Source organism: Castanea sativa, chromosome 1 (assembly GCF_040712315.1).
Source record: "Castanea sativa cultivar Marrone di Chiusa Pesio chromosome 1, ASM4071231v1".
Taxonomy (NCBI): Eukaryota; Viridiplantae; Streptophyta; class Magnoliopsida; order Fagales; family Fagaceae; genus Castanea; species Castanea sativa.
The window spans coordinates 69115648-69140289 of NC_134013.1; the positions used below are offsets into that span (position 1 = coordinate 69115648).

The following is a 24642-nucleotide window of genomic DNA, read 5'->3' on the forward strand; positions in this document are numbered from 1 at the left end:
TTTACCAAAAGAAAAAAAAAAATAGTGAATTGTCAATCAATGAATAATTTATGGATTTTAGCCCAAAGTTTATCTCAAAAGAACTACTACGATGTCATTATAGTATAATATTGACTTTGATAACATTATAAAGAAATATTGAAACTCAACAAGATAGTCCGTATCTTATGCTTTCACTTCACTACCTGCTGAGGACGACTAACAAGAGTATTATATCTTATCTGATCCTAATCAACCAACATGCCAATTGTTTTTCCTTCATGCACCTAAACTTCTAAAACTATAGTATATCAATTGGGAATAATCCATGGTATTATATTCTAAATGAAATCAGAATCCTTTTTTTTTTCCTCAGTGGAGGTCAGAATCCATGGTTTTATCAGTAAGGTGAAACAGAGATGGACAAAATTAGGAACCGCCCAGCCGGGCTGATCCTTCATCTTGTATGGGTCAAGTAATACGTTATGAGAGAGAGAGAGAGAGCGCACACACATATATATATATATATATATTAAAGAAAATTATTTCAGACTTTTAAGCCTTTATGGTATACAATCACAAATTCATGAGAATCTTTTTATTTAATAATTATACGCATAGAGTAAATCTTGAAAACAAAACCTTATTACTCTCCTTTAATAATAGGGAGGAACTGCCATTTAAATACAAAATCTTACCCTATGTTTATAAGGAAGGGATGATAGGAGACAAGAAGAGAGAAAAGACTCCCTCTGTTCCAAACATACCTATATATAAACCACCTATGTTTAAGCTTTGAAAAATATAGAAAATTTTAATCTAATTCTTTAAGTTTAAAAAGTTAGAATCAAGTCATCAAATAGTTTAAAAAGTTGCAATTGGGTCATTTTTATTTTTATCAATCAAATGTGACGGTCCAACAGAAATGGTTCTTGATATAAAGAAATAAGGAAAGAGAAACAAAAGATCCAACAGCAAGAGACATGCAAGTTTTTGGGTTTTTTTTTTTTTTTTAATATTTTTGCTGACCATAACAAAATGTCACCCCGAATAAACTATATATAACAACGCAAAAAAAAAAAAAAAAAAAAAATGCCACTGTATATAAACTTTCTTAAATCATGAAATGTGAGATTTGGAAAATGCTAAAGCATACTCCAGATTATACTACTTTTAACTTTTACAATTGAAATAAATGTAATTCGTGAATTTTTTTTTTTAAATGTATGTAAATGAATGTTTTGGTTATTTTTTACTATAACTTAATTATAACCCCTGGTCTGCATGTATGGTGATGAAAAAGCGCCATGACTTTGGCCAAGCAAACTGATGGAATGATTTAATTGCGACTTTTTTGTAATTGTAACTTCTATAAGTTTTCGAGAATTTAAAGCCCATATTGAAATTTTCATTCAGCATTGCAGCTTGAAGGACCATGTGTACCAATATATTTGTTTTCTAGGCTTTGAGCATAGGTTCTGCACACCTAACATCAAAGATCAAATGCTTTTAAATATATATATATATATATATATATATATATATATATATATATATATATATATATATATATAAAAGATCAAACACGTGTGTGTCCAACAGTCAAATTAAGGTTGTTCTTCGAGAATTCCTTTCATATACGACTGGTTCCCATGCATGGACCCCCATCTCCTTTTTGTTAATATATATATATATATATATATATATATAGGCCGGCCAAGTTGTGAATTGTAAAAGACGTACTGAACATATAAGAAACATTCGATTATGTTTTCTGTAATAATGGCGTCGATTAGGTCTCTCCTCAAAACACTTTTCGATCAATTCATCCACAAATATTTCCACGAAGCCGTTGCTAAGGTGACTCTCAAAGACGCTTTCCTCTTCCTTGTAATTACTAAAACTTCACCTTATAATGCTTCATTGTTTTTATTTCAAGTCACAATCTTATATTAGTTATTAGTGTGCATGTGTTTGTGTTATTTTTATATATTTTTTGACATTATATATCTTTCATGTTAACTTAACATTTTCCATGCATGCAGATTGTTCACTCCATTGATAAGTTGGGGATATGGCCTCGAATACCAGTGATCTCAGGTCTCTTCTATCTGGGAATTCGCTGGCACCTTCATCAAGAGTACAACTTGTTCAACGTCGGTAGATCTGCGGTCAGGGTTCGGTTTAACCCCATGGAATATTATCCATATAGGACAGCTGATGGAAAATACAATGATCCCTTTAATGGAGATGCCGGCAGTGAAGGAACTTTCTTTGGTAGAAATGTTCTTCCTGTTGATCAAAAGAATAAGGTATTAAAAAAAAAAAAAAAAACAAAGAAAGAATAATGTATTTCTCAGATGGGGGACCCTATGATTACCATATCATATATAATCTACTCTAACCCTATGTCTTAATCAAAATTCTATCACCGAAAGTTTTATTTTATTTTAAAAAAAATTATTAATCTTAGAGTATGTGCTCCTGCCTTTTTGAGAGCTTTTCACCACATGATCTATATATAGTAGATTTTTTTTATCTCATATCTTCAAAATTCATCAATTAATATTATTAAGATAATTTGTTTACCAAAAGTCCTAAGGAATTCTTTTTTTTTTTTTTTTTAAGTTTTATTATTAAAAAATTATTTTAGCAATCTCCAATTATTTATTGTTTTGATAAAATTCCAGTAGTAATAATGATGTGCTCTTTCACCTAGCTCACTTAATTAATATTTTTTTTTAGAAATACTTAATTAATATTTGGGTATTCATATTGTTGCTTCCTAATGTGCATGTGCAATGGTTTTTTCTTTATATATATATATATATATATATATTCTATTTTTGGTAAGTGATTTCAAAAACTAGAAAAAAAATAATTATTTAAATTTACAAATTAATTAATAATATATGATAATTCTTCAGTTTGATAAAAATTAGGCCTTGTATGTGCTTTATTACAAAATCTTTCTATGCTGTGAGTTCTAATTAACTCAATTGGTAAAATCTATAATAATTAAATAAGAGATATGGAGTTCAATTCCCGCCTACATCAAAAATCGATTCGTATCTTGGTATGGTGATAAAAAGCTATTATCAGGAGGAGACGGCATAGATTGAAAAAAAAAAATGGCTCTCTCTCTACCCATAGTACTTGTTCCTCCATCATGTGACTAACAGAAATGCTCTGTCACAAAAGAGTAAGTCTACTACCACAACAATTCTCATAATTTTTGTTACAACTTGCTTACATGGGGAGTTATAAGTGATAGAAATAAAATGATGAGTCCATAATTCCACCACTCACAAGTCGTTACGTGGCAAAATTGTGGCAGAGCTGCAAAACTAATTGTGTACTAGATTTAGTCGTCACAAAACGTAGCTGTGGTCATAACATATATTTGCAAACGTTGTTCCTCCATGATGTGACTAACAATGAGTTTTCAATATTTTTTTATATTCTATTTTTTGTAAGAATTTTTATTGGTACTGGTATCATCTTGATTTTTGCTAAGCAAGCGATGAATTTCATGGGAATACTTTTAATTAATCAATAGCAAAATAATGATTTTAGTCAACGGTGTAAGATTGAAAATACAAGATTGGAAGCAATTAATTCCAAAAACATTAATCGATAAAAACTAAAAATAAAAAATCAATTAAAATATAAATTTCTACTCTAAGGTAAATATAAAATAAAATAAAAAAATTTCTTAAGAAGTTCAATTTAGTTAGTTTTCATCGTTGAATTTTGAAAATGTGACATTTTTCTATAATTTCTTTAATTCTTAAATATTTAAAAATTTGATATTCTTAAATATGTATATCTCAATTAATATATGTTTGACTACACAATTATTCATCCCTTGATATCCCATTTAATTTTGCAGTCAAAATTTTAATTTTATTATTCATAAATCTATTTAGAAAATGTACCTTAAATTTTCTATATATTTATTGATTGCTTTTAAAAATAAAGGTGGCAATTGTATTCTTGCATATCTTACTTTTAAAATAAAATAAACTAATGAAAATAATTTTATCTATACACACTCATATGATGGTTTGTTTTTTCAAAATTTATTAATTATAGTTATTATAATAAATTTCTGTAATTGAAATTTTAATTTATTATTATTAAAAATTCTTAGAAGCATAAAAGGCATCCAATTGAAACTTTACTATAGAAATATTTAAATAAATTTTATTATTCATTTTATGACTTTCTTTTAGATGATATTTATTATATGATTGAATAGCTTTTTTTTTCACAATATAATTAGAAGGACAAAACTTAGATACAGTACCTTAGCTATTACTTTTAAAATTAAAACACTTGTCCACTTACTTAACAGTGAAATTGCCGTTTTTTTCTCCATTTATTTCTTTTCCTTATTTTATTTTCCCCCTGTTTCAAACTAAGACTTCCCATGAGAAAACCCCAAAACCCCAAAAATGTTTTCTTCTCTCTCTCTCTCTCTCTCTCTCTCTCTCTCTCTCTCTCTCTCTCTCTCTCTCTCTCTCTCTCTTGCTTAAATTAGATGAAATAGACAAATCCAGCTCTCTGAATTCTCTATCTCGCCCTAAGAAAATTCGTTAGTATGTATTGGCTGAATCTCATTATATGTTTTCAATTCTAGTTGCTGGGTTTTGTGTTATTTTGAGGTTTGGTAGAGTTTTTCTTTATTGATTATGATCTGGGTATCAATTTTTGTTATTGGGTCTGTGTTATGATTGCTTTGGTTTGTTTGGATTTGGGTTTTCAATTCTTGCTGCTAGGTTTGTGTTATTTTGAGGTTTGGTAGAGTTTTCCTTTAGCTATTTCTAAAAAAGGTTTCAATTTTGGTTAATGGGTTTGTCTTAGTATTGCTTTGGTTAATTTTGATTTGGGTTTTCAATTATAGTTGCTGAGATTGTGTTATTTTGAGGTTTGGAAGAGTTTTCCTTTGGCTATTTCTAATGAAGGTTTCAATTTTGGTTAATGGGTCTGTCTTAGTATTGCTTTGGTTAATTTTAATTTGGGGTTTGAATTCTAGTTGTTGGGTTTGTGTTATTTTGAGGTTTGGAAGAGGTTTCCAATGGCTGAGTTCATCTTGATGAAGCAGAGTTCTAATTTATTTTTTTAATGTTTGATGTTTGTCTTTGATGTTTGATTGATAGTTCAAATCAAAAATTTGAAATTGAAAAGACAAACGATTCTTAAAACAGCCATCATATACTAATCTTAGAGAATTAAATACAAATATCTTGATTTGCATATTTTGGAAGTTGCCGGATTGATATTAGCAATACCTGGAGATGTTTTAATGGCTAGTGAATTTTTTTGGTTTATTTGTCATATCTTCTAAGACTGCTATAGTGACTGGTCAATTACATTGTAGTTTGATTTTTAAATGTGGTACGGCATTGATTGGTAACTTTTCATTCTTGCAGCTCAACCATTTCAAACGTCCTGAGACATAAAGTGAATTATGTTTTTACTTTAGTAAATTCTCTTTTGCAATATGCCATGTGATATATTTGTATTGTGAGTTCACAATTTAATAAAACACTATTTACTTCATTTTAATAAAACACTATTTACTTCATTTTAAAAAAACATGATGATTTTGAATTTTTTATGGGATTTTGTAGATGATCAAGGAAGCTCTGTTGGCTTTGAATGAAAGAAGTGGGTTGAGTCCATATGCTATAGTGAAGTACATGGAAGAGAAGCACAAGGATGTGCTTCCTCTGAATTACAAGAAGATTTGGGTTCTCCAATTGAAGAACTCTACTGTGAGAGGAAAGCTTATTAAAATCAAGGCTTCATATAAGCTATTTGAAATGGCTAAAGAGGAGAAGGTTACAACTACAACAACCAAGGCTGTGAAGAAACCTGAGGCTGCTAAAAAGGCTGTGAAGAAGGTCACGAAGAATGTTGGGCCTAAGAAGATGAAGAAATTGATTCTTGCTAAGCCTAAACAGCCCAAATTGATTAAGTCTCCTACTGCTAAGAGAGCCAAGAGGACCGTTGCTTGAATCTGCAGAAATTAGATAACAAAAAGGTGGAGTTTGTTTTTAGAAAAAAGTTTAGGTCTCTGTGTATATGAAGTCTATGGTTTTAATGAAGGAAGTGTTCAGGTTTGGTTAGTCTTTTCTGTTTGTTTGTTTAGACATCAATGCTGAATGAAATTGACTTTTCTTTGCTTCCTCTATGAAATGGGTTACTAATTTTTTGAACTTTTATCTTGTTCAGTCATTCATTGGCTTAATCAATTGTCAGTTATTGCTCCTAAGTTTTTTTTTTTTTTTTTTTTGAGTTATAAGTGGGGCATTTTTACGCCATTTCATTTGAATTTATTGGGAGTTTTGGCTCTATGTTCACCACAAGTTGCCTCATCCTTTATAAAAAGAGTCTACCAGCCTTCATTTGCCTGCACTTAAAGATAATAGTGGGAACTAAGAGCTATGTGTATAGATGTGCAGTACATTTTTTTTTTCCCTCTGCACTGGATAGCTGCTGCCTGCAGTGTGTGGGCTGCTCTTTTCTTGATGCAATTGCATCAGTTGCACTCATTGGTGCAATTGCCAAGCTGGCTAATGTATCTGATGGTGAAAGTGGTAATAAATACATGTGTACATAATATTACAGATTGCATCATTCATTTTTTTTTTAGCTAAATATTTCCAATTGTTGTACGTGTACAATTTTTTGGTGTGGATTATTTAATTAGTGTACTTGAAAATCTTAGGGTCTTCTTGGTTTTGGATGAAGGTTGTACTTATTGGATCATAAATGAATGTAGCCAATTGCTGTACTAGTTATATGCTTTGCCTTCAAGATCATATCTCCACTTCATGCAAGACCCGCTTGGAAAAATAGTACCTACTTTGGTATTTTGGATGTCAGAAACTTGAAAGAAAGCATTGATTTTTTCATTCATCAAGTAAAATTTGCACCAGCATGGACTTGGTTGTAAAATAGTATTAGGGGCAGTGAACAACATGTAAGTATAAGATCTAGAGATTTTGTTGGTAATAATGGTTGTCTTTGATATTAAAGGTTGTACTAAAATTGACTCCCCAGAAATCTCTATTTCAAATATCCAAAACATGCTAAATATATGGCCTTTTGTGGTGATAGCTGCAAATTTAGAGTTTTAAACCCTGCGAACAAAAACAGATAAATAACTCAATGAGTGCATTCAATTTTCATTTTAACTCAAAAATCCAGTTGATGGCTGGTATGAATAGCTGCAGAAATCCAATTGCCGTGTACCCCAATCCAAATAATGTATGTGTACATAAAACAAGTCAAATGAACAATTATCAAATATCAATCTTGGAAGTGTGTTTATGAACTAAATTAAAAACCGATATATTTCTCAGCTTGACAACATGTCCAGCCAATACTAAACTAACAATATCATTTCACATCACATAAAATTATTCTCATATACACAAATATGCACTTCCGCACAAATGTACTGCACATCTATACACATAGCTCTTAGTTCCCACTATTATCTTTAAGTGCAAGCAAATGAAGGTTAGAGGACTCTTTTTATAAAGGATGAGGCAACCTGTGGTGAACATAGAGCCAAAACTCACAATCAATTCAAATGAAATGGCGTAAGTGCCCTACTTATAGCTCAAAAAAAAAAAAACTTAGCAGCAGTAACCGACAATTGATTAAGCCAATGAATGACTGAACAAGATAAAAGTTCAAAAATTTAGTAACCCATTTCACAGAGGAAGCAAAGAAAAGTCAGTTCCATTTAGCATTGATGTCTAAACAAACAAACAAAAAAGACTAAGCAAACCTGAACACTTCCTTCATTAAATCCATAGACTTCATATACACAAAGACCTAAACTTTTTTTCTAAAAACAAACACCACTTTTCTTTATCTAATTTCTACAGACTCAAGCAACGGTCCTCTTGGCTCTCTTAGCAGCAGGGGATTTAATCAATTTGGGTTGTTTAGGCTTAGTGGGAGTCAATTTCTTCATCTTCTTAGGCCCAACTTTCTTCATGACCTTCTTCACAGCCGTTTTAGCAGCCTCAAGTTTCTTCACAGCCTTGATTGTTGTAGTTGTAACCTTCTCCTCTTTAGCCATTTTAGATAGCTTATACAAAGCCTTGATTTTGATAAGCTTTCCTCTCACAGCAGAATTCTTTAATTGGAGACCCCAAATCTTCTTGTAATTCAGAGGAAGCACATCCTTGCATTTCTCTTCCGTGTACTTCGCTATAGCATATGGACTCGACCCACTTCTTTCATTCTAAGCCAACAGAGCTTTCTTGATCATCTGCAAAATCCCATAAAAAAAAATCAAAATCATCATATTTTGTTAAAATGAAGTAAACAATGTTTTATTAAATTATGAACTCACAATACAAATATCACATGGCATATTGCAAAAGAGAATTCACTAAAGTAAAAACAAAATTCACTTTATGTCTCAAGACGTTTGAAATGGTTGAGCTGCAATAATGAAAAGTTACCAATCAATGCCGTACCACATTTAAAAATCAAACTACAATGTTATTGACCAGTCACCATAGCAGTCTTAGAAGATATGACAAATAAACCAAAAAAATTCACTAGCCATTAAAACATCTCCAGATATTGCTAATATCAATCCGGCAACTTCCAAAATATACAAATCAAGATATTTGTATTTAATTCTCTAAGATTAGTATATGATTGTTGTTTTAAGAATCTTTTGCCTTTCCAATTTCAAATTTCTGATTTGAACTATCAATCAAACACCAAAAGAGAAACATCAAGCATTAAAAAAATAAATTAGAACTCAGCTTCATCAAGGTGAACTCAGCCATTGGAAACCTCTTCCAAACCTCAAAATAACACAAACCCTGCAACTAGAATTGAAACCCCAAATTAAAATTAACCAATGCAATACTTAGACAAACCCATTAACCAAAATTGAAACCTTCATTAGAAATAGCCAAAGGAAAACTCTTCCAAATCTCAAAATAACACAATCTCAGCAACTATAATTGAAAACCCAAATCAAAATTAACCAAAGCAATACTAAGACAGACCTGTTAGGACATATGTGGTTCACTTGTTAAGAATATATGTCGTTCTTTTATGTAATTGGCTAATCCTTTGACAAAACGTACTTTACTTGTATTTGGGTAGATTTAGGATGTGTTTAATACCTCAAAGAACATGTTGTTCAAGTCTAGTATTAAGGCCATGAAGATTGGACCAAGAAACAAGTGAATGAAAGGTATTCACTAAAGCTAGACACCTGCGGACAAATAGCTATCTATCGAGATTTAATGAGGCTCGACAAATACCATCTATCGAGGTTACGAATATCAGAATTTTTAGATCTGATTTTTGGGCCAGGCTTATGTATTTGTGTAGGGTTTCTTTTCTCACAACCCTAGACATATATAAGGTTTATTTTAGAGGCCGTCACATAAGAGAATACAAGAAGAATATATGCAAAAGGTGATCGAAGCCTTATTCTCTCTGAAAGAAGCTACTGCGTCTTTGCGCCTTAGGATTTTGTAACCAAGTGCTTCTTAATCTTCATTGTTGATGAAATGAAGAACTTTGCAACCAACATTCTTCTTTCTCAAGTTGGTGAGTGAGTCACGTACTGGGATTCGTGCAAAAGAGTTAGTCACGTACTGGGATCCGTGCATCAAAAGGTGGCGTTCATATATTGAAGAGTTCTGAAGTTCTGAAGCGGTAGAAGGTTTCTGCTGTGAGTTCATCTACGGGGATTGTAGAGTCTAGGGACAAAAATTTTGTACTAAATCTGAAACATCTCTTTACTATAGTGAATTGCTTTTCGGGAAGGTTTCCCCTAGGTTTTTTATTGTGAAACTAGTTTGTTTCATTGGTTTTCCTGAATCATCATATCTTGTCTTATTTACTTTTCCACTGCACTTATATTTGACATAATATTGATGTTTGTTTGTTTTAACAAGTTTTATGCATAATAAATCTAATCAACAACTTAGATTTAAAACTTGTTAAATTCTTTCAACCGGGGTCTAAATTTCCCAACAAGACCCATTAACCAAAATTAAAACATTTTTTAGAAATAGCTAATGGAAAACTCTACCAAACCTCAAAATAACACAAACCTAGCAGCTAGAATTGAAAACCCAAATCAAACCAACCAAAGCAATAATAACACAGACCCAATAACAAAAATTGATACCCAGATCATAATCAACAAAGAAAAACTCTACCAAACCTCAAAATAACACAAAACCCAACAACTAGAATTAAAAACATATAATGAGATTCAGCCAATACATACCAACGAATTTTCTTAGTGCCAGCCAACCAATCTACGAAAACAGAGCGAGATAGAGAATTCAGAGAGCTGGATTTTTCATTTTCATCTAATTTAAGTGAAACAGAAGGAAAGAGAGAGAGAAAGAGAAGAAAACATTTTTGGGGTTTTGGGGTTTTCTCGTCGGAAGTCTTAGTCTGAAACAGGGGGAAAATAAAAGAAGGAAAATAAACAAATGGAGAAGAAAATGGCAGTTTCATTGTTAAGTAAGTGGACAGGTATTTTAATTTTAAAAGGGATACCTAAGGTACTGTACCTAAGTTTTGCCCTAATTAGAATTTAGTCTTTTATGTCGTGCTTATGTCATATCGTAGTTCATTATAAGGGGTATGGCTTGTGAGTTGTCAGGATATGTTATATCTTTCTTTCTTTTATCTTCAAAATTTATTAATTAACATTACTAAGATAATTTTCTATACCTTAAAATTTATTTCCAACATTTTAAAAATTAAAAGACCAATCCAATTGAGAACTATTATTTGAAATCTCAATTTTTTTTGTTATTTATTTTATAAACAATTGCCTCAATCATCTTATAATATTAATTTCTACAATATGTAGCTAATAAAACCAGATCCAATGGTCGTGGCCACAAACATGGTTGTCAAAATCCTGATTTGGATCCTACGATCCTACAATTTTACGATATCACATGCCTGAAACGATCTGGATCTTTCAAGGATCTTTGCGATCGTTCGAGATCAGTAGGATCGTACGGTTCTGACGATCCCAAATGACCTTAGTTTCTTGTAATATTCTTTAACTTGACAGAAGACTCAGTTAGACTTAAATGAAAAAAATAAAATCCCAATAGACCAAGTTTTTCCACTCTAACGAAGAAAGAGTATCAGTTGGACCCAAATAAAAAATATCCCAATAGAATATCACATTTTGAGGTTTTTGGCCTCTTTAAATGATGCTTACAAATGGATATAGTGATGCATGGTAATTATATCAATGAATGTATAATTTATATGATTATTTAACATTACAATGTGTATTTTTTGTTTTTTTCTCAAATAATGTAAGATCCTACAATTTACGATCTACGATCTACAATCTCACCTACCTCCTATGATCCTATGTAGGATCCCGATTTTGACAACCTTGGCCACAAAGCTTCTTACTCGGAGAAAATTCACAAACATAGGAAAGCAATTCAACATGATAGCAGCTTCTTAGATTTAGTTTATGATACATGATTGGATCGATCACTTGGAGGACTCCAAGCAGGTTTGTTGCTTAGTGTATATACAACAGACAACACGATTAAGAACACAATTTGTTGACTTTATTGAAAAATTGACAATGCTTATAAATGTGCACATCTTATCTTTTGGATAAACTATCACAGATTGAGCTGACTGCACCTAGAGAAGTTGCAAACCAGTGCCCTCTCATGTCATTCAAGTTTTACAAGACAAAGGAGGTTCCAACTGGCTCTTACGATATCAAATCTGGTGCACTAAACATTCGTTCACCATGGTGGTAAGAAATTAGTTTGAGTGTCTGTTTAGAACAATTTATTTGGTTGAAATTGAAAATTTTTTGCTGAAAGCATTATAGATAAAGCTATAAAGTAGCTGAAATAATACGTGGGGCTCATGAATAGTATCAAAATGTGCAATAAGATCCACAAATAATACCAAAAATAAATTGAATAGTAAAAAATGTTAGTTTTTTAAGCAATCCCAAATGCACACTGAATTTCCATAATTTAGATATTTAGAGTATGGTACTATAAGTTCTAGACAAAATGCCTAAATCGAAGGGCCTCTAAGTACAAGTAAAATTCTCTATAACAAATTGAAAGTACCTGCTCCTGATCTATACCAAAATATCTGTAGTTGCTAGAATATCACTACCAAAAGGACAATCTCAAAGTAATAAGTGAAGATTTAATATTCTATGCATCAATTTCAACATAAAAAGGAGGCTTGTTGGGTAATAAAGACTTAAAATTGTAGTTGCCAAAAAAAAGCTCCCATATATATTGCTATTGGCTTTCAGTTTTCTCTTATTAGTTACTTCCAAAGACACTTTGAATTTTTGAACTTTCTTTCTTCTACTATTTTGCATGGTGTTAAGGGATGGAAGTGCTGTTTATGGGAGCAATGCAGAAAAGTTGCACAAAGTAAGAACTTTCAAAGATGGGAAGCTTAAAATATCATCAGATGGGCTTCTCCTCCATGACAAAGATGGTGTTGCTGTGTCAGGAGATGTTCGTAATAGTTGGATTGGTATCTCAACATTGCAGGCCCTTTTCATTAAAGAACACAATGCAATCTGTGACGCCCTCAAGGTAGTACTTTACGACCCAAAAAGGAAAATGTCAATTACTTGATTTTAGGGATTTGATTAGCTTATCATGTGAATGAGTATCATTTTCAACTTACTAGTTAAACTCAGAACTTCTTTCATTTTTCATGATGTTTTTAGAGAGAATATCATCACTTGGATGATGAAGAGTTGTATCGTCATGCAAGGCTAGTGACATCTGCAGTTATTGCTAAGGTCCATACCATAGATTGGACCGTGGAGCTCCTCAAAACTGATACGTTGCTTGCAGGGATGCGAGCCAATTGGTAATCTTTATCTTTCAACAAAGAAATTTATTTAACTAATTTACTAAATTAATCATCTTCTCTATATCACTGTGATAAATATTAAAAGCAAAGAAATGGTGGTTTCTGTGGTTTATTTTTAAGATCACATAATAGAAATGAAAATTTGTGCACAAACTTAATTACATGGAACCTCTACATGTCATTTTTTGCATTTCTAAATCATGGACTTTAATTTCACGTATGATACTTTTAAGTAGCATAATATGTCTCAACTATAGAATGATTGTAAACCCCAAATGACTATCCAATATTCACGGTTAATTTGTTCTGATGGTTTGGAAAATCCATTGTAGGTATGGTTTGTTGGGAAAGAAATTCAAGGACACATTTGGACATGTTGGAGGAGCCATCTTAGGAGGTTTCCTAGGTCTAAAGAAACCGAATAATCATGGTGTTCCTTATTCATTGACTGAGGAGTTTGTTAGTGTTTATTGGATGCACTTGCTTTTACCCGATTATCTTCATTTAAGAGACATCTCAGCTGCACCCGGGCCAAACAAATCTCCACCACTGTTAGAAAAGTATGACTATTTCATTCAGCATCAAAATTAGTTCATGAAATTTTTCATGGATATTGTTTGTTCACTAGACTTATTGTTATAATTACTTTCTTGCTTTTTAGGGTTCCTCTACCAAATTTGATTGGTCTTAGAGGAGAAACGGCCTTGGTAGAAATTGGGTTTGAAAAGCAAATGGTTTCAATGGGCCACCAAGCTTCTGGGGCTCTGGAGCTTTGGAACTATCCTACATGGCTTAGAGACCTTATACCACAAGATGTGGATGGCCGAGATAGGCTTGATCATGTGGACTTACCAGCCCTTGAAGGTAGTAAGCTAATCTTGATCATTTAATTTAATTGATTTACCAACTTTTAGAAATTCAATGTGAAGTTTATTTCTAATGCTTTATAATGCGGTGTATAGGGATAGGGAGAGGAATGTTGCAAGGTATAATGAGTTCCGTAGGGCTCTACTATTGATACCAATTTCAAGATGGGAAGATCTAACGGATGATAAATGAAAGCTCGGATTTGTGTTAAAAACACAAAAGTTGTTTAGACCCTAAATTAACAAATTACGGCTCGGTTGATTTTACTCTAACTTAAACTAAGTATGGAATAGAGTAAATGCGAGCGAACAAGCAAAACAACTACTTTAAGCCATATTCATCACAACACAGCAGTAAAATGAAAACTAAAAGAGTGGGGAAGAGAAATGCAAATACAAGATAATACGCCGATGTGTTATCGAAGAGGAAACCGAAGAACTCGATGAAAAACCTCTCCGCTGCCCTCCAAGTGGTAAATCGATCTACTAGAAAATAAGTTGGGATACATGAATAGCAAGAGACCCTCCAAGCCTAATCTACCTAGTGCACCTAAGCCCTCCAAGCTCCTACTCCAACAAGGTTTCTCGGAACCCTATCTTGTCTAGCTTTCTAGATCCCGCAATGTGCTCGATTGCATCCACCAAAACTTGGTTGCTTCCAATGCCTCCTAGCAGCACCAAAACCTCACTTGACACTCAGTATGAGTGTGGTAAGTATTTGGGCTATCAACCTCTCAAGGATTTGGATATAGAGAGGTTGGAGTTGAGGAAAACCACAATGAATGGTGTAGAGGATTGTAGATATGACAATCTCTAACTTTCAAGGGTTTGTGGCTAGGGTTTTTTCTCTAAAAAGCACTCCTTTCAATATGTGGGTAATGCTTGTATATATAGTGTGTATGAGGATGTAGTGGAGCAGATATTACAAAATAGCAAAACAGACTATTTCGCGAGTATCTCGCGGGAAGGCCTTACCTGTGAGACACTTGGGAAAACCAGCTGCCACCATCTGTCATGACTCTTCGCATTCCAGTCATGTGCTGAGCACATGCTTCACTTCGCGGGAAGGCTACCCGCAAGCTACTCGCGAAAACTTCTTTTGTCTTCAATAGTTGCCTTGAGTCTTCACACATTTTCTCTCTCACACGCAACCCTTACAAATAAATCCCACATGAAATATAGAGTACAAAAGATTGAACAAAATTACAATCAAATTTGACACGGAATTAAAGCCAACACAAAATAGTTGTAAATTACAACTTTACAATATCCCTCTTTGGCTATTCCATGACAAAACACCCTATAACAAACTCTAGACTTAAATGTGAGTTTAGGAACAATGGCAAAACTCACTCACACCTAATCTAGAAGTTGTGAAGCACTTGCACGAATACACCTGTATCCTGAAACACTCGCACACAAACAAATCTTTCATTAAGCTCATGACAAGTTGAATACAAGGTACGTATATGAGCAAGTATAATGTGATCAAGGTAAACAACAAGATAACACTACTAAGCATAGCTTGATCATACAAGTACAGTCATTAAAGAATGACTACAATGATCATCTAACTAGTAAACGATCATCGGATACGCAATGCAATTAAGTGCAAAGCAAGAATCAATTGCATGTCCAAACACACAACTAATGCAAAATACCAAGGTATTTGCATTAAGGATACAAGATCCAATAAGGGCACAAGTGTGTAGTACTTAAGATAAACTAAAAGTATAAAAAAAATGCTACAAAGGAAAGAGATAAACACAAAGTACTAAATATTAAACTAGAATTAAACCAAAGTACTTAAAACTTTAAAAGAAAGTAATGTAAATAAAAGCGTTCTAGAAACTATGGCAAAAGAAAGTAAACAACTAAACCACCAAAAATTAACCAATATATCTAGAAGTGCATGTGCTACGTTATGCTCCCCCTCAAAATGTGCAACTCCCTCTTAAAACTTTCTTTCCCTTTTTGAATGGAATGGCCAAAAGAGCTAGAATTGCTCAGATTCTGAATCAGATCCTTGCACCATCTTCATATTCTCAATATGCAATGATAATGCAGTGATTTGGCCTTGAATGTAAGCAAAATAATCCACGGTGTGCTGCACATGAGATTCGAGCATGCCATACATCTGCTCTACCCTTGCAATAAGGCGATCAAGACAATCAGGTCCCTTTGGTTGTGCTTGAGAAGATGGTTGTGCAGAACTCTCCGGGGCTGAGGTGAATCTGTTAATTTCATCCTCCGTGTCCCCACCTTCTGCTACAACATTAGCCCTTGGGATTTGAGAAAAGCCGATTTTTGATCCGGTGATGTAGGCTTGGCTTTGGGTCACCGTATGAGCACCAATGGGATAGTCCTTTTGCACGATAGTAAGTTCGCTTAGTACCTTCAGCTTTGTCTTTGCAATGAGACTCATGATGAGAGTAGGAAATGGCATTACTGTCCTTGAGTTCCTTTTGGTGATGCTCTTTGTCAGGAGGTGATAGATATGACCACATATGTCAATCTCCTTATGTGTGAAGAGATCATGCAGGAAGATAGTTCTTGGTGCGGACAATGTTGTCAAGTTCGTCACTGGGTAGAGATTGTGGATCATTACATAAGCCAATGTCCTCATTTCCGCATTGAAAGGAGTGGTATTCATTGACCTCTTTGTGAGAGAACCACCGAGGAGCTCTGCCATTGGCTCTAGAGAGTCCAATCTAGCATCATATTGTATGGAGATTGGTTGAGATGGTGGATGAACTTCTAGGAACTCTTGGATTGAATCCCTTGTGATAAAGAACTATTTTTGTCGTACCTAACAGTTGATGTGATCTCCTTCCACTATGGCATTAGCAAAGAATTCCTTGATGAGTTCAACATAAACATTTCCACTTGGATTCAGCAACTTTGTCCAAGTTCTCACCTTGAATATCTCAGGAATGGCAGTATTTTCAAGGGTCTCCATTCTTACAACCCTTTCCATAATGATTGTTGCCTTTTTGTAGAAGTCATTGTAGGCCATGTCTGCCTCAATGGAGCGGAAATTTGCTGAGTTCGTGCAAGCATGCTTTGAGGATTTCTTGATGGCAGAATGCTTTATAGGAGATATTTTCACAAACAAACACAAAGCACAAACAACAAGTGCAAAAACATAAAGACAAGAACACAAACTTGATTAACATCAAGTTAGTTCATAAAAATAAGCACAAAGTCCTAAAAAGAACAAACAATGTAATATAGTCATGTTGAAAAGTGCTAAACATGTAAAAACAAATATCTAGCAAGAATGATATGCAAAACATGACAAGTGAACAAGTGTGTGCATCAAGTGTGCATGTGGTGTGCATATGTGATGCATGTGTAAGGCATGACTAATCACATTTGGGTCAAAGTGTACAAAACATATTCCCAATAATCAAGACATAATAAACAAGTCCAATCATGGTAATCCCAGAAATTTGGTACTCAATGGAGTCCAAAACAACACCAAAATGTCACTTGGGCATTATATCAAATGCTTGATATGCACTTATAAAACTAACATGTAGGCAATGCATGAACATGAGTGAATCTTGCCTAAATACATGTTAAAATTGCCACAAGGGGCCCACACAAACACCAACAAATCAAGTGGGACGAAGCCCAATCAAGAAATTGAAAGAATTTTTACAAAAACTAAAGTTCCCAACCCTTTTCCAAAAAGAACCCAACTTAGAAGAACTTAGAATTTTCTGCATAATCTAAGGAAATAGAGAGAAAAGATTGTAGAAACATACCTTAGATATGATTTGAAAAAGTTTTCTCTTGAGTTTTGGTTGGATTTTTTAGTGAAAAATAGTTTTAGGTTGAGAGAGGCTTGAGGGAGGCAAAAGAAGTGAAATAGGGTATGTTTGAAAAACCATCTACATCAGCCATTTAAAACTGAAAACACGCATTTTTCACGGGTTACAATCTCGCGAAGTACTCGCGAAAAATGCATCTGAAACACAAAGATTTTCGCGGGTAAGCATTACTCACAAAACAGTCGCGAGACAGTCGCAAAAGTCTCTGTTTGAATTTTGTGTTTCCATGTTTTTGCCTTAACCCATTTTCGCGGGAAGAGCTTAGTTGCGAGCTTCTCGTGAAAATTCCTCTGAACAAGTTTTTGTTGTAAATAAAAAAAAAAAGCACTTTGAACAAAAACTCAAAACACGAAAGTATAAAAACACTTTCAAAAACAAATAAAATACTCAAAAATCTTTTTGGGTTTGATCAACAAGCGATTGAGTATACACATCACATATGAACATGTACAATCACACAAAGGAAATAAGCATTCATTGGACAAAGTCTTGTATGTTGTGTGTGGGTATCAAATGTGAAATAATCCTTAGTCTAGAGTGAAGCTTCAATGATCAATTCAATCAAATCATACACAACTAGTACTAAGTCAAGTAGACTATCTCAATTATAGAAATGAACATATATGATCTTCCACAAGAAAATGATTACATCTCCTTGAAGCTTTTCATTCAACTTCTTTACAAATCATGACATTTGATCATTTTTGAACAATACATCTCATTTTGAGATTGATACTTGAAATTTTGGATATTTCAATTTTGTGAGAGAGCCTTTGGCTTTTTGAGGCAACCATACATTTCAATACAAGTCGCTTTCCCTTTTTCCTAGTCAAATACTAATATGTGCGACGGGTTTTGCTGCTTAATTTCTCTTTTCGAGATTAGACATTTGATAAGCTATAAACAAAAACATAAAACGTGAGAAAATATATAGACACAAGTCTATGCATGTATCAAGACCAACAAAACTATTGACTAATTATTCATGAGAATCTTGAAGATCGATTTACAACAATCACACATAGATTTTAAGTTTTTTTTCCCACAAAGATAGATATGCATACAAAACAAGCTAAACTCGTGAATACACTACGCTATTAGTACGAAGGTACTAGGCCAAACTCACATGTGATATACACAACACAAGCGATCAAACTTTTTATAGATTTTTCAATTTTTTATGGGTTTTTGAATTTTTTAACACACTCAAAAACATAACAATAAAAGTAAGATCAACAAAAACAAGTACAAAATGCAACTTGCAAAAGAAACATGTGATCATACACATGAGACCTATAAAGTATGTATGCAACAATGAACAGGATGAGGTCACACAGGGGATGGAAGTCAAGGAATGATATCGACACCAATGGTCTTACGAAGAGACTCAAATCGTGGACCATTAAAGGGTTTGGTGAAGATGTCCGCCTTTTGGTTGTTGGTGTTGATAAACTCCAGCCACACAACCTTGTTTTCCACTAGATCTCGAATGAAATGATACCGGATCTCAATATGTTTCGATTTTGAGTGTTGAACTAGATTTTTTGACAGGTTTATGGCACTTGTGTTATCACAAAACACACACATAGTGTCTTGAGTGATTCCATAATCATGTAAGAGCTTCTTCATCCACAATAGCTGCGCACAACAACTTCCTACTGCGATGTATTCTGCTTCAGCCGTTGATAGAGAGACTGAATTTTGATTTTTGCTCATCCATGACATCAAGTTATTCCCAGGATAAAAATAACCACCAGAGGTGCTTTTCCTATCATCAATGCACCCGGCCCAGTCAGCATCCAAATATCCAGCTAAGCACTCATTGGAGTCTTTTGAATACCAAATTTCATAATCACAAGTGCCATTGATATAGCGGATGATTTGTTTTACCACAAACAAATGTGATTCTTTGGGTGTTGCCTGAAATCGAGCACATACTCCTACACTAAAGGAAATATCTGGCCTACTTGTCGTGAGGTAGAGAAGACTACCAATCATGCTCCGATAGAGTGTTGGATCTACTTCCACACCGGCTGGATCAAGGCTTAGTTTTGCCGATGAACTTATGGGGGTGGATGCATGCTTTTTGAAGTCTAAGTGGAATCTCTTTACCAGATTTTTGGCATACTTCTCTTGAGAGATAAATATCTCATCCTTCCGTTGTTTCACTTGCAGCCCTAAGAAGTAGTTTAGCTCCCCAACCATGCTCATCTCAAACTCCTTTTTCATTTCTTCTGAAAATTCTTGAGCAAGGTGATCAATTGTGGATCCAAAGACAATGTCATCCACATATACTTAAGCAACAAGGAGAATTTCTCATCTCTTTTAACAAACAGTATTTTATCGTCTTGACCTTTCTTAAAACCATGATCTACAAGATATGTGGTGAGGCGATCATACCATGCTCTTGGTGCTTGCTTCAACCCATATGAAGCTTTTTTCAATCTTAGCACATGGTTCGAAAAGTGAGGGTCTTGAAACCCTTTTGGTTGCTTAACAAACACTTCTTCGTTCAAGAATCCGTTCAAGAATGCACTCTTCACATCCATTTGATATAGCATGAAGTTCATAACACATGCTATGGAAAGAAGAATTCGGATTGACTCTAATCTTGCTACAGGAGCAAATGACTTATCAAAGTCTACGCCTTCAACTTGAGTATATCCTTGAGCCACCAGTCTAGACTTGTTTCGAACGACCTCACCATCTTCATTGGTCTTGTTTTTAAATATTCACTTGGTGTCGATTACATGTGTATCCTTAGGCCTTGGTACCAATTCTCATACATTATTTCTAACGAATTGATGTAACTCTTGATGCATGGATCCCACCCAGTTTTCATCTTTCAAGGCTTCTTCCACTTTCTTGGGTTCAAATTGAGCAAGATAGCAATTGTATGTCACATGATTCAAGCTATAGCTCGATCCTCTTCTCAAACGAAGTCCTTCATCTAAGTCACCAATGATGTTTCTTGTGGGATGATTGAGACTTACTCTTTATGATGGTTTCTTGGAAGTAGAGGGTTCCTTATCTCGTGAAATTGGAGGTTGAACTTCTGGAGGGGTGAGTGGACTTGAAGGCCTTTGCATTGATCTAGTCTCCCTTCTTGATGTAGGAGGTGTGGACTCCTTTTCCGGTGATTCTTTCTCACCCTCATCACTTTGAGACATGATATCATCACCCTCATTCTTCTTAAGGATGGGTGCTTCACCATTCTCACAAACATCTTTTTTCGGAGATGGTGTCATCTATGACAACATTTATTGACTCCATCACCGTCTTAGTACGCTTGTTGTACACTCTATATGCCCGGCTGCTTATGGAGTATCTTAGGAAGATCCCTTCATCACTCTTAGCATCAAAGTTCCCAAGATTCTCCCAATCATTGAGAATGTAACATTTGCTTCCAAATACTCGGAAGTACTTTACTTTCTGCTTCTTTTCCTTCCAAATCTCATACGATGTCTTTTTTATTCAAGTTAGAAAGAAAATCCTATTCCTAATGTGACATGATGTGTTCACCGCTTCAGCCCAAAATTTCTGTGGAATATTTTTATTGAAAAGCATTACTCTTGCCATCTCTTGGATCACACGGTTCTTTCTTTCCACCACCCCATTTTGTTGTGGCGTCTTTGGAGCAGAGAATTCCTTTTTGATACTGTGTTCATTGCAAAATGCTTCAAATTTTGCATTTTATTTCCCATGATCACTCCTTATTTTGACTATGGGAACTCCCTTTTCATTTTGGAGCTTCTTGCATAACCTTTCCATCTTGTTGCACGCCTCTGACTTCTCTCTAAGGAACTCCACCCAAGAATATCTTGAGAAATCATCAACCACCACCATGATATATCGTTTTCCACCCAAGCTTTCTGTTCTCTTTGGACCCATTAGATCCACAGGGAGTAACTCCAAATGACGAGAGGTAGCCACTACATTAACTTTGGGATGGGTTGATTTTGTTTGTTTTCCTAATTGGCATGGACCATAAACATTGTTCTCAATCTTTCCAAACTTTGGCAAGCCAATCACCGCTTCAAGCATTGAGATCTTTGCTATTTGCTTGTAATTTGCATACCCAAACCGTTGGTGCCACTGCTCCAAAAGATTTACTCTAGCACTCCAACATGATATGCTTGGCTTGGGATCAACACCATAGCAATTGTTAGTGGTTTTAAGTCCCTTCAAGACTTGAACACCTTCTTCATTGAGGATTAGACACCCCTTCTTTGAGAATTGAACATTGAAGTCTTCATCGCATATTTAGGTGATACTCAGCAAGTTCACCTTCAATCCTTTGATGTAAAGAATATCAATCAACAAGGGAAGTCCCGGAATATCAACGGTTCCCTTTCCAAGAACTTGGGAATGGCTACCATCTCCAAAAGTAACAAAGCCGTCTTACTTCTCCTTAAGAGTTCTGAATAGTGTTTTATCTCCGATCATGTGCCTTGAACATCCGCTGTCAAGATACCACAAACATAAATTAAACACTTTCAATGCGGTATGAACAAAAAGACAAGCATGAGATAAACACTCTTGACCCTTAAAGATACACTCCTCTTCTTTTCCTTCATTGAGTAGAGTTTTTTTTTTTTTTTTTCAAACCATCAAGTTTATCACACAAATGTCTATTCCTTCTCTTGTATTTAGCAATTAAAGAATTCGACTCACAAAAGCTATTATGAATATCATGATTACTTTCTTCTAAGGATTTCAGCATGTGTACAAAGATTTTAGCATGTTTCTTAGACTTGAATGACTCTAAAAGCTCATTGCTAGGACAATCTTTATAGATGCTCATAGAGTCATTATCACAAACACTTGAACTATGCTTCATGTTGGCCTTAGTCACAACAGTATCCATAGTAAGGAAAATGGTCTAGGATCGCACTTAGGTAATGAAACCACAGCAAGTGCACCCGCTCTAATACCAATTGAAAGCTCAAATTTGTGTTAAAAATACAAGAGTTGTTTAGACCCCAAATTAACAAATTACGGCTTGGTTGATTTTACTTTAACTTAAACTAAGTGCGGAATAGAGTAAATGCGAGCGAACAAGCAAAACAACTACTCTAAGCCATATTCATCACAACACAGCAGTAAAATGAAAGCTAAAAGAGTAGGGAAGAGAAATGTAAACACAAGATAACACGCTGATGTGTTATCGAAGAGGAAATCGAAGAACTTGGCGAAAAACCTCTCCTCTGCCCTCCAAGCGGTAAATCAATCCACTAGACAATAAGTTGGGATACACGAATAGTAAGAGACCCTCCAAGCCTAATCTACCTAGTGCACCTAAGCCCTCCAAGCTCCTAGTCTAACAAGACTTCTCGGAACCGTGTCTTGTCTAGCTTTCCGGATCTCGCAATGCGCTCAATTGCATCCGCCAAAGCTTGGCTTCTTCCAATGCTTCCCAGCAACACCAAAACCTCACTTGACACTCAGTATGGGTGTGGTAAGTGTTTGAACTATCGATCTCTCAAGGATTTGTATATGGAGAGGTAAGAGTTGAGGAAAACCACAATAAATGGTGAGAGGATTATGGGTATGACAATCTCTAACTCTCAAGGGTTTGTGGCTAGGGTTTTCTCTCTGAAAAGCACTCCTCTCAATATGTGGATAATAATGGTATATATAGTGTGTATGAGGATGTAGTGGAGTAGATATGACAAAATAACAAAATAGATTGTTTCGCGGGTATCTCGCGGGAAGGCCTTACCCGCGAGGCACTCGTGAAAACCAGCTGTCACCATCTATCATGAATCTTTGCATTCCAGTCATGTGCTGAGCACATGCTTCACTTCGCGGGAAGGCTTCTCGCGAGCTACCCGCGAAAACTTCTTTTGTCTTCAATAGTTGCCTTGAGTCTTCACACACTCTCTCACACAACCCTTACAAATAAATCCCACATGAAATACAAGGTACAAAAGATTGAACAAAATTACAATCAAATTTGACATGAAATTAAAGCCAACACAAAATAGTTGTAAATTACAACTTTACAATAAAGAAGCAATTCAAACACTTGACGAAGTCTACGGTGATGATGTTGAACAACTTGATTTGCTTGTGGGTCTCATGGCAAAGAAGAAGATCACAGGGTTCGCAATTAGTGAAACGGCTTTTATAATATTCTTACTAATGGCAAGCAGGTAATAAAATAACTTCACATATATACAAGGAAAATAGCAATCGAGTGCATGCATTGTAATAAAAGGAAAACGGATCCAAATTCAATAATATCCAATTTTTATTAAAAAGAAAATTTTGAGAGGTGAAAAAAAAAAGTCATCATAATATTTTAATTACAACTTAGAGATGAAGAAACTAGGTGGAATGTCATGTTCTAATGAGTTACAATATTTTGACTTTTGGGTTGTCATGGATGCAGGAGGCTGGAAGCAGATAGGTTCTTTACAAGCAATTTCAATGAGGAGACATACACGAAAAAAGGACTTGAATGGGTTAATAATACAGAGAGTTTGAAGGATGTGCTAAAACGTCATTATCCAGAAATGGTAGAGAAATGGATGAACTCTACAAGTGCTTTCTCGGAGTGGGATTCACCTCCAAATGCTGACAATCCAATCCCACTCTATCTTCGTGTTGCTCAGTGATTCTCATTTTTCACAAAGATGTATATGGCTTAAAGTTACTGTCTCTATTTAAGAAAAAATGTAGGACTACTTCAATAAACCACAAGCTTAAGAAAAAAAAAATGTAGGACTACTTCAATAAACCATTAGCTCTAAATAAGGGAGATACTATTTATTATGTAACACTATTTAGTATTTAGTATCTATGATTTTTAATCCTTATAATTTTAATGTTATTTGTTTCATTATTTACTATCACTTCCTTCTAGTACTTATCATTTTTGCTGGGCTCTCTCTCTCTCTCTCTCTCTCTCTCTCTCTCTCTCTCTCTCTCTCTCATGAATGTGAAAAGTGATCAACATTCTCTACAAAGAAAGAGGTTCTAAAAACCAAAGTGAATCCATTAATTATAATGGGATGCCCTCCTTTCATAATTTCTCCATT

The 24642-nt window shown here is 34.4% G+C and overlaps 2 protein-coding genes across 2 annotated transcripts; both read left to right on the top strand.

Annotated features, from left to right (window-relative positions):
- The first annotated feature begins 1739 nt into the window (after positions 1 to 1739).
- Positions 1740 to 24229, top strand: LOC142621862 (alpha-dioxygenase PIOX-like). The gene is given in 12 exon segments (XM_075795231.1): positions 1740 to 1869; positions 2025 to 2291; positions 10871 to 10909; positions 11429 to 11542; positions 11664 to 11797; positions 12398 to 12611; positions 12749 to 12894; positions 13230 to 13457; positions 13559 to 13759; positions 13851 to 13948; positions 23607 to 23754; positions 23994 to 24229. Coding segments are annotated over 12 exon segments (1938 nt in total). The 5' UTR covers positions 1740 to 1746; the 3' UTR covers positions 24220 to 24229.
- Positions 3003 to 6099, top strand: LOC142621863 (histone H1-like). The gene is made up of 2 exons (XM_075795232.1): positions 3003 to 3181; positions 5616 to 6099. The coding sequence occupies exons 1-2, from the start codon at positions 3164 to 3166 to the stop codon at positions 6000 to 6002; spliced, it is 405 nt and encodes a 134-aa protein (XP_075651347.1). The 5' UTR covers positions 3003 to 3163; the 3' UTR covers positions 6003 to 6099.
- Positions 24230 to 24642: the final 413 nt, after the last annotated feature.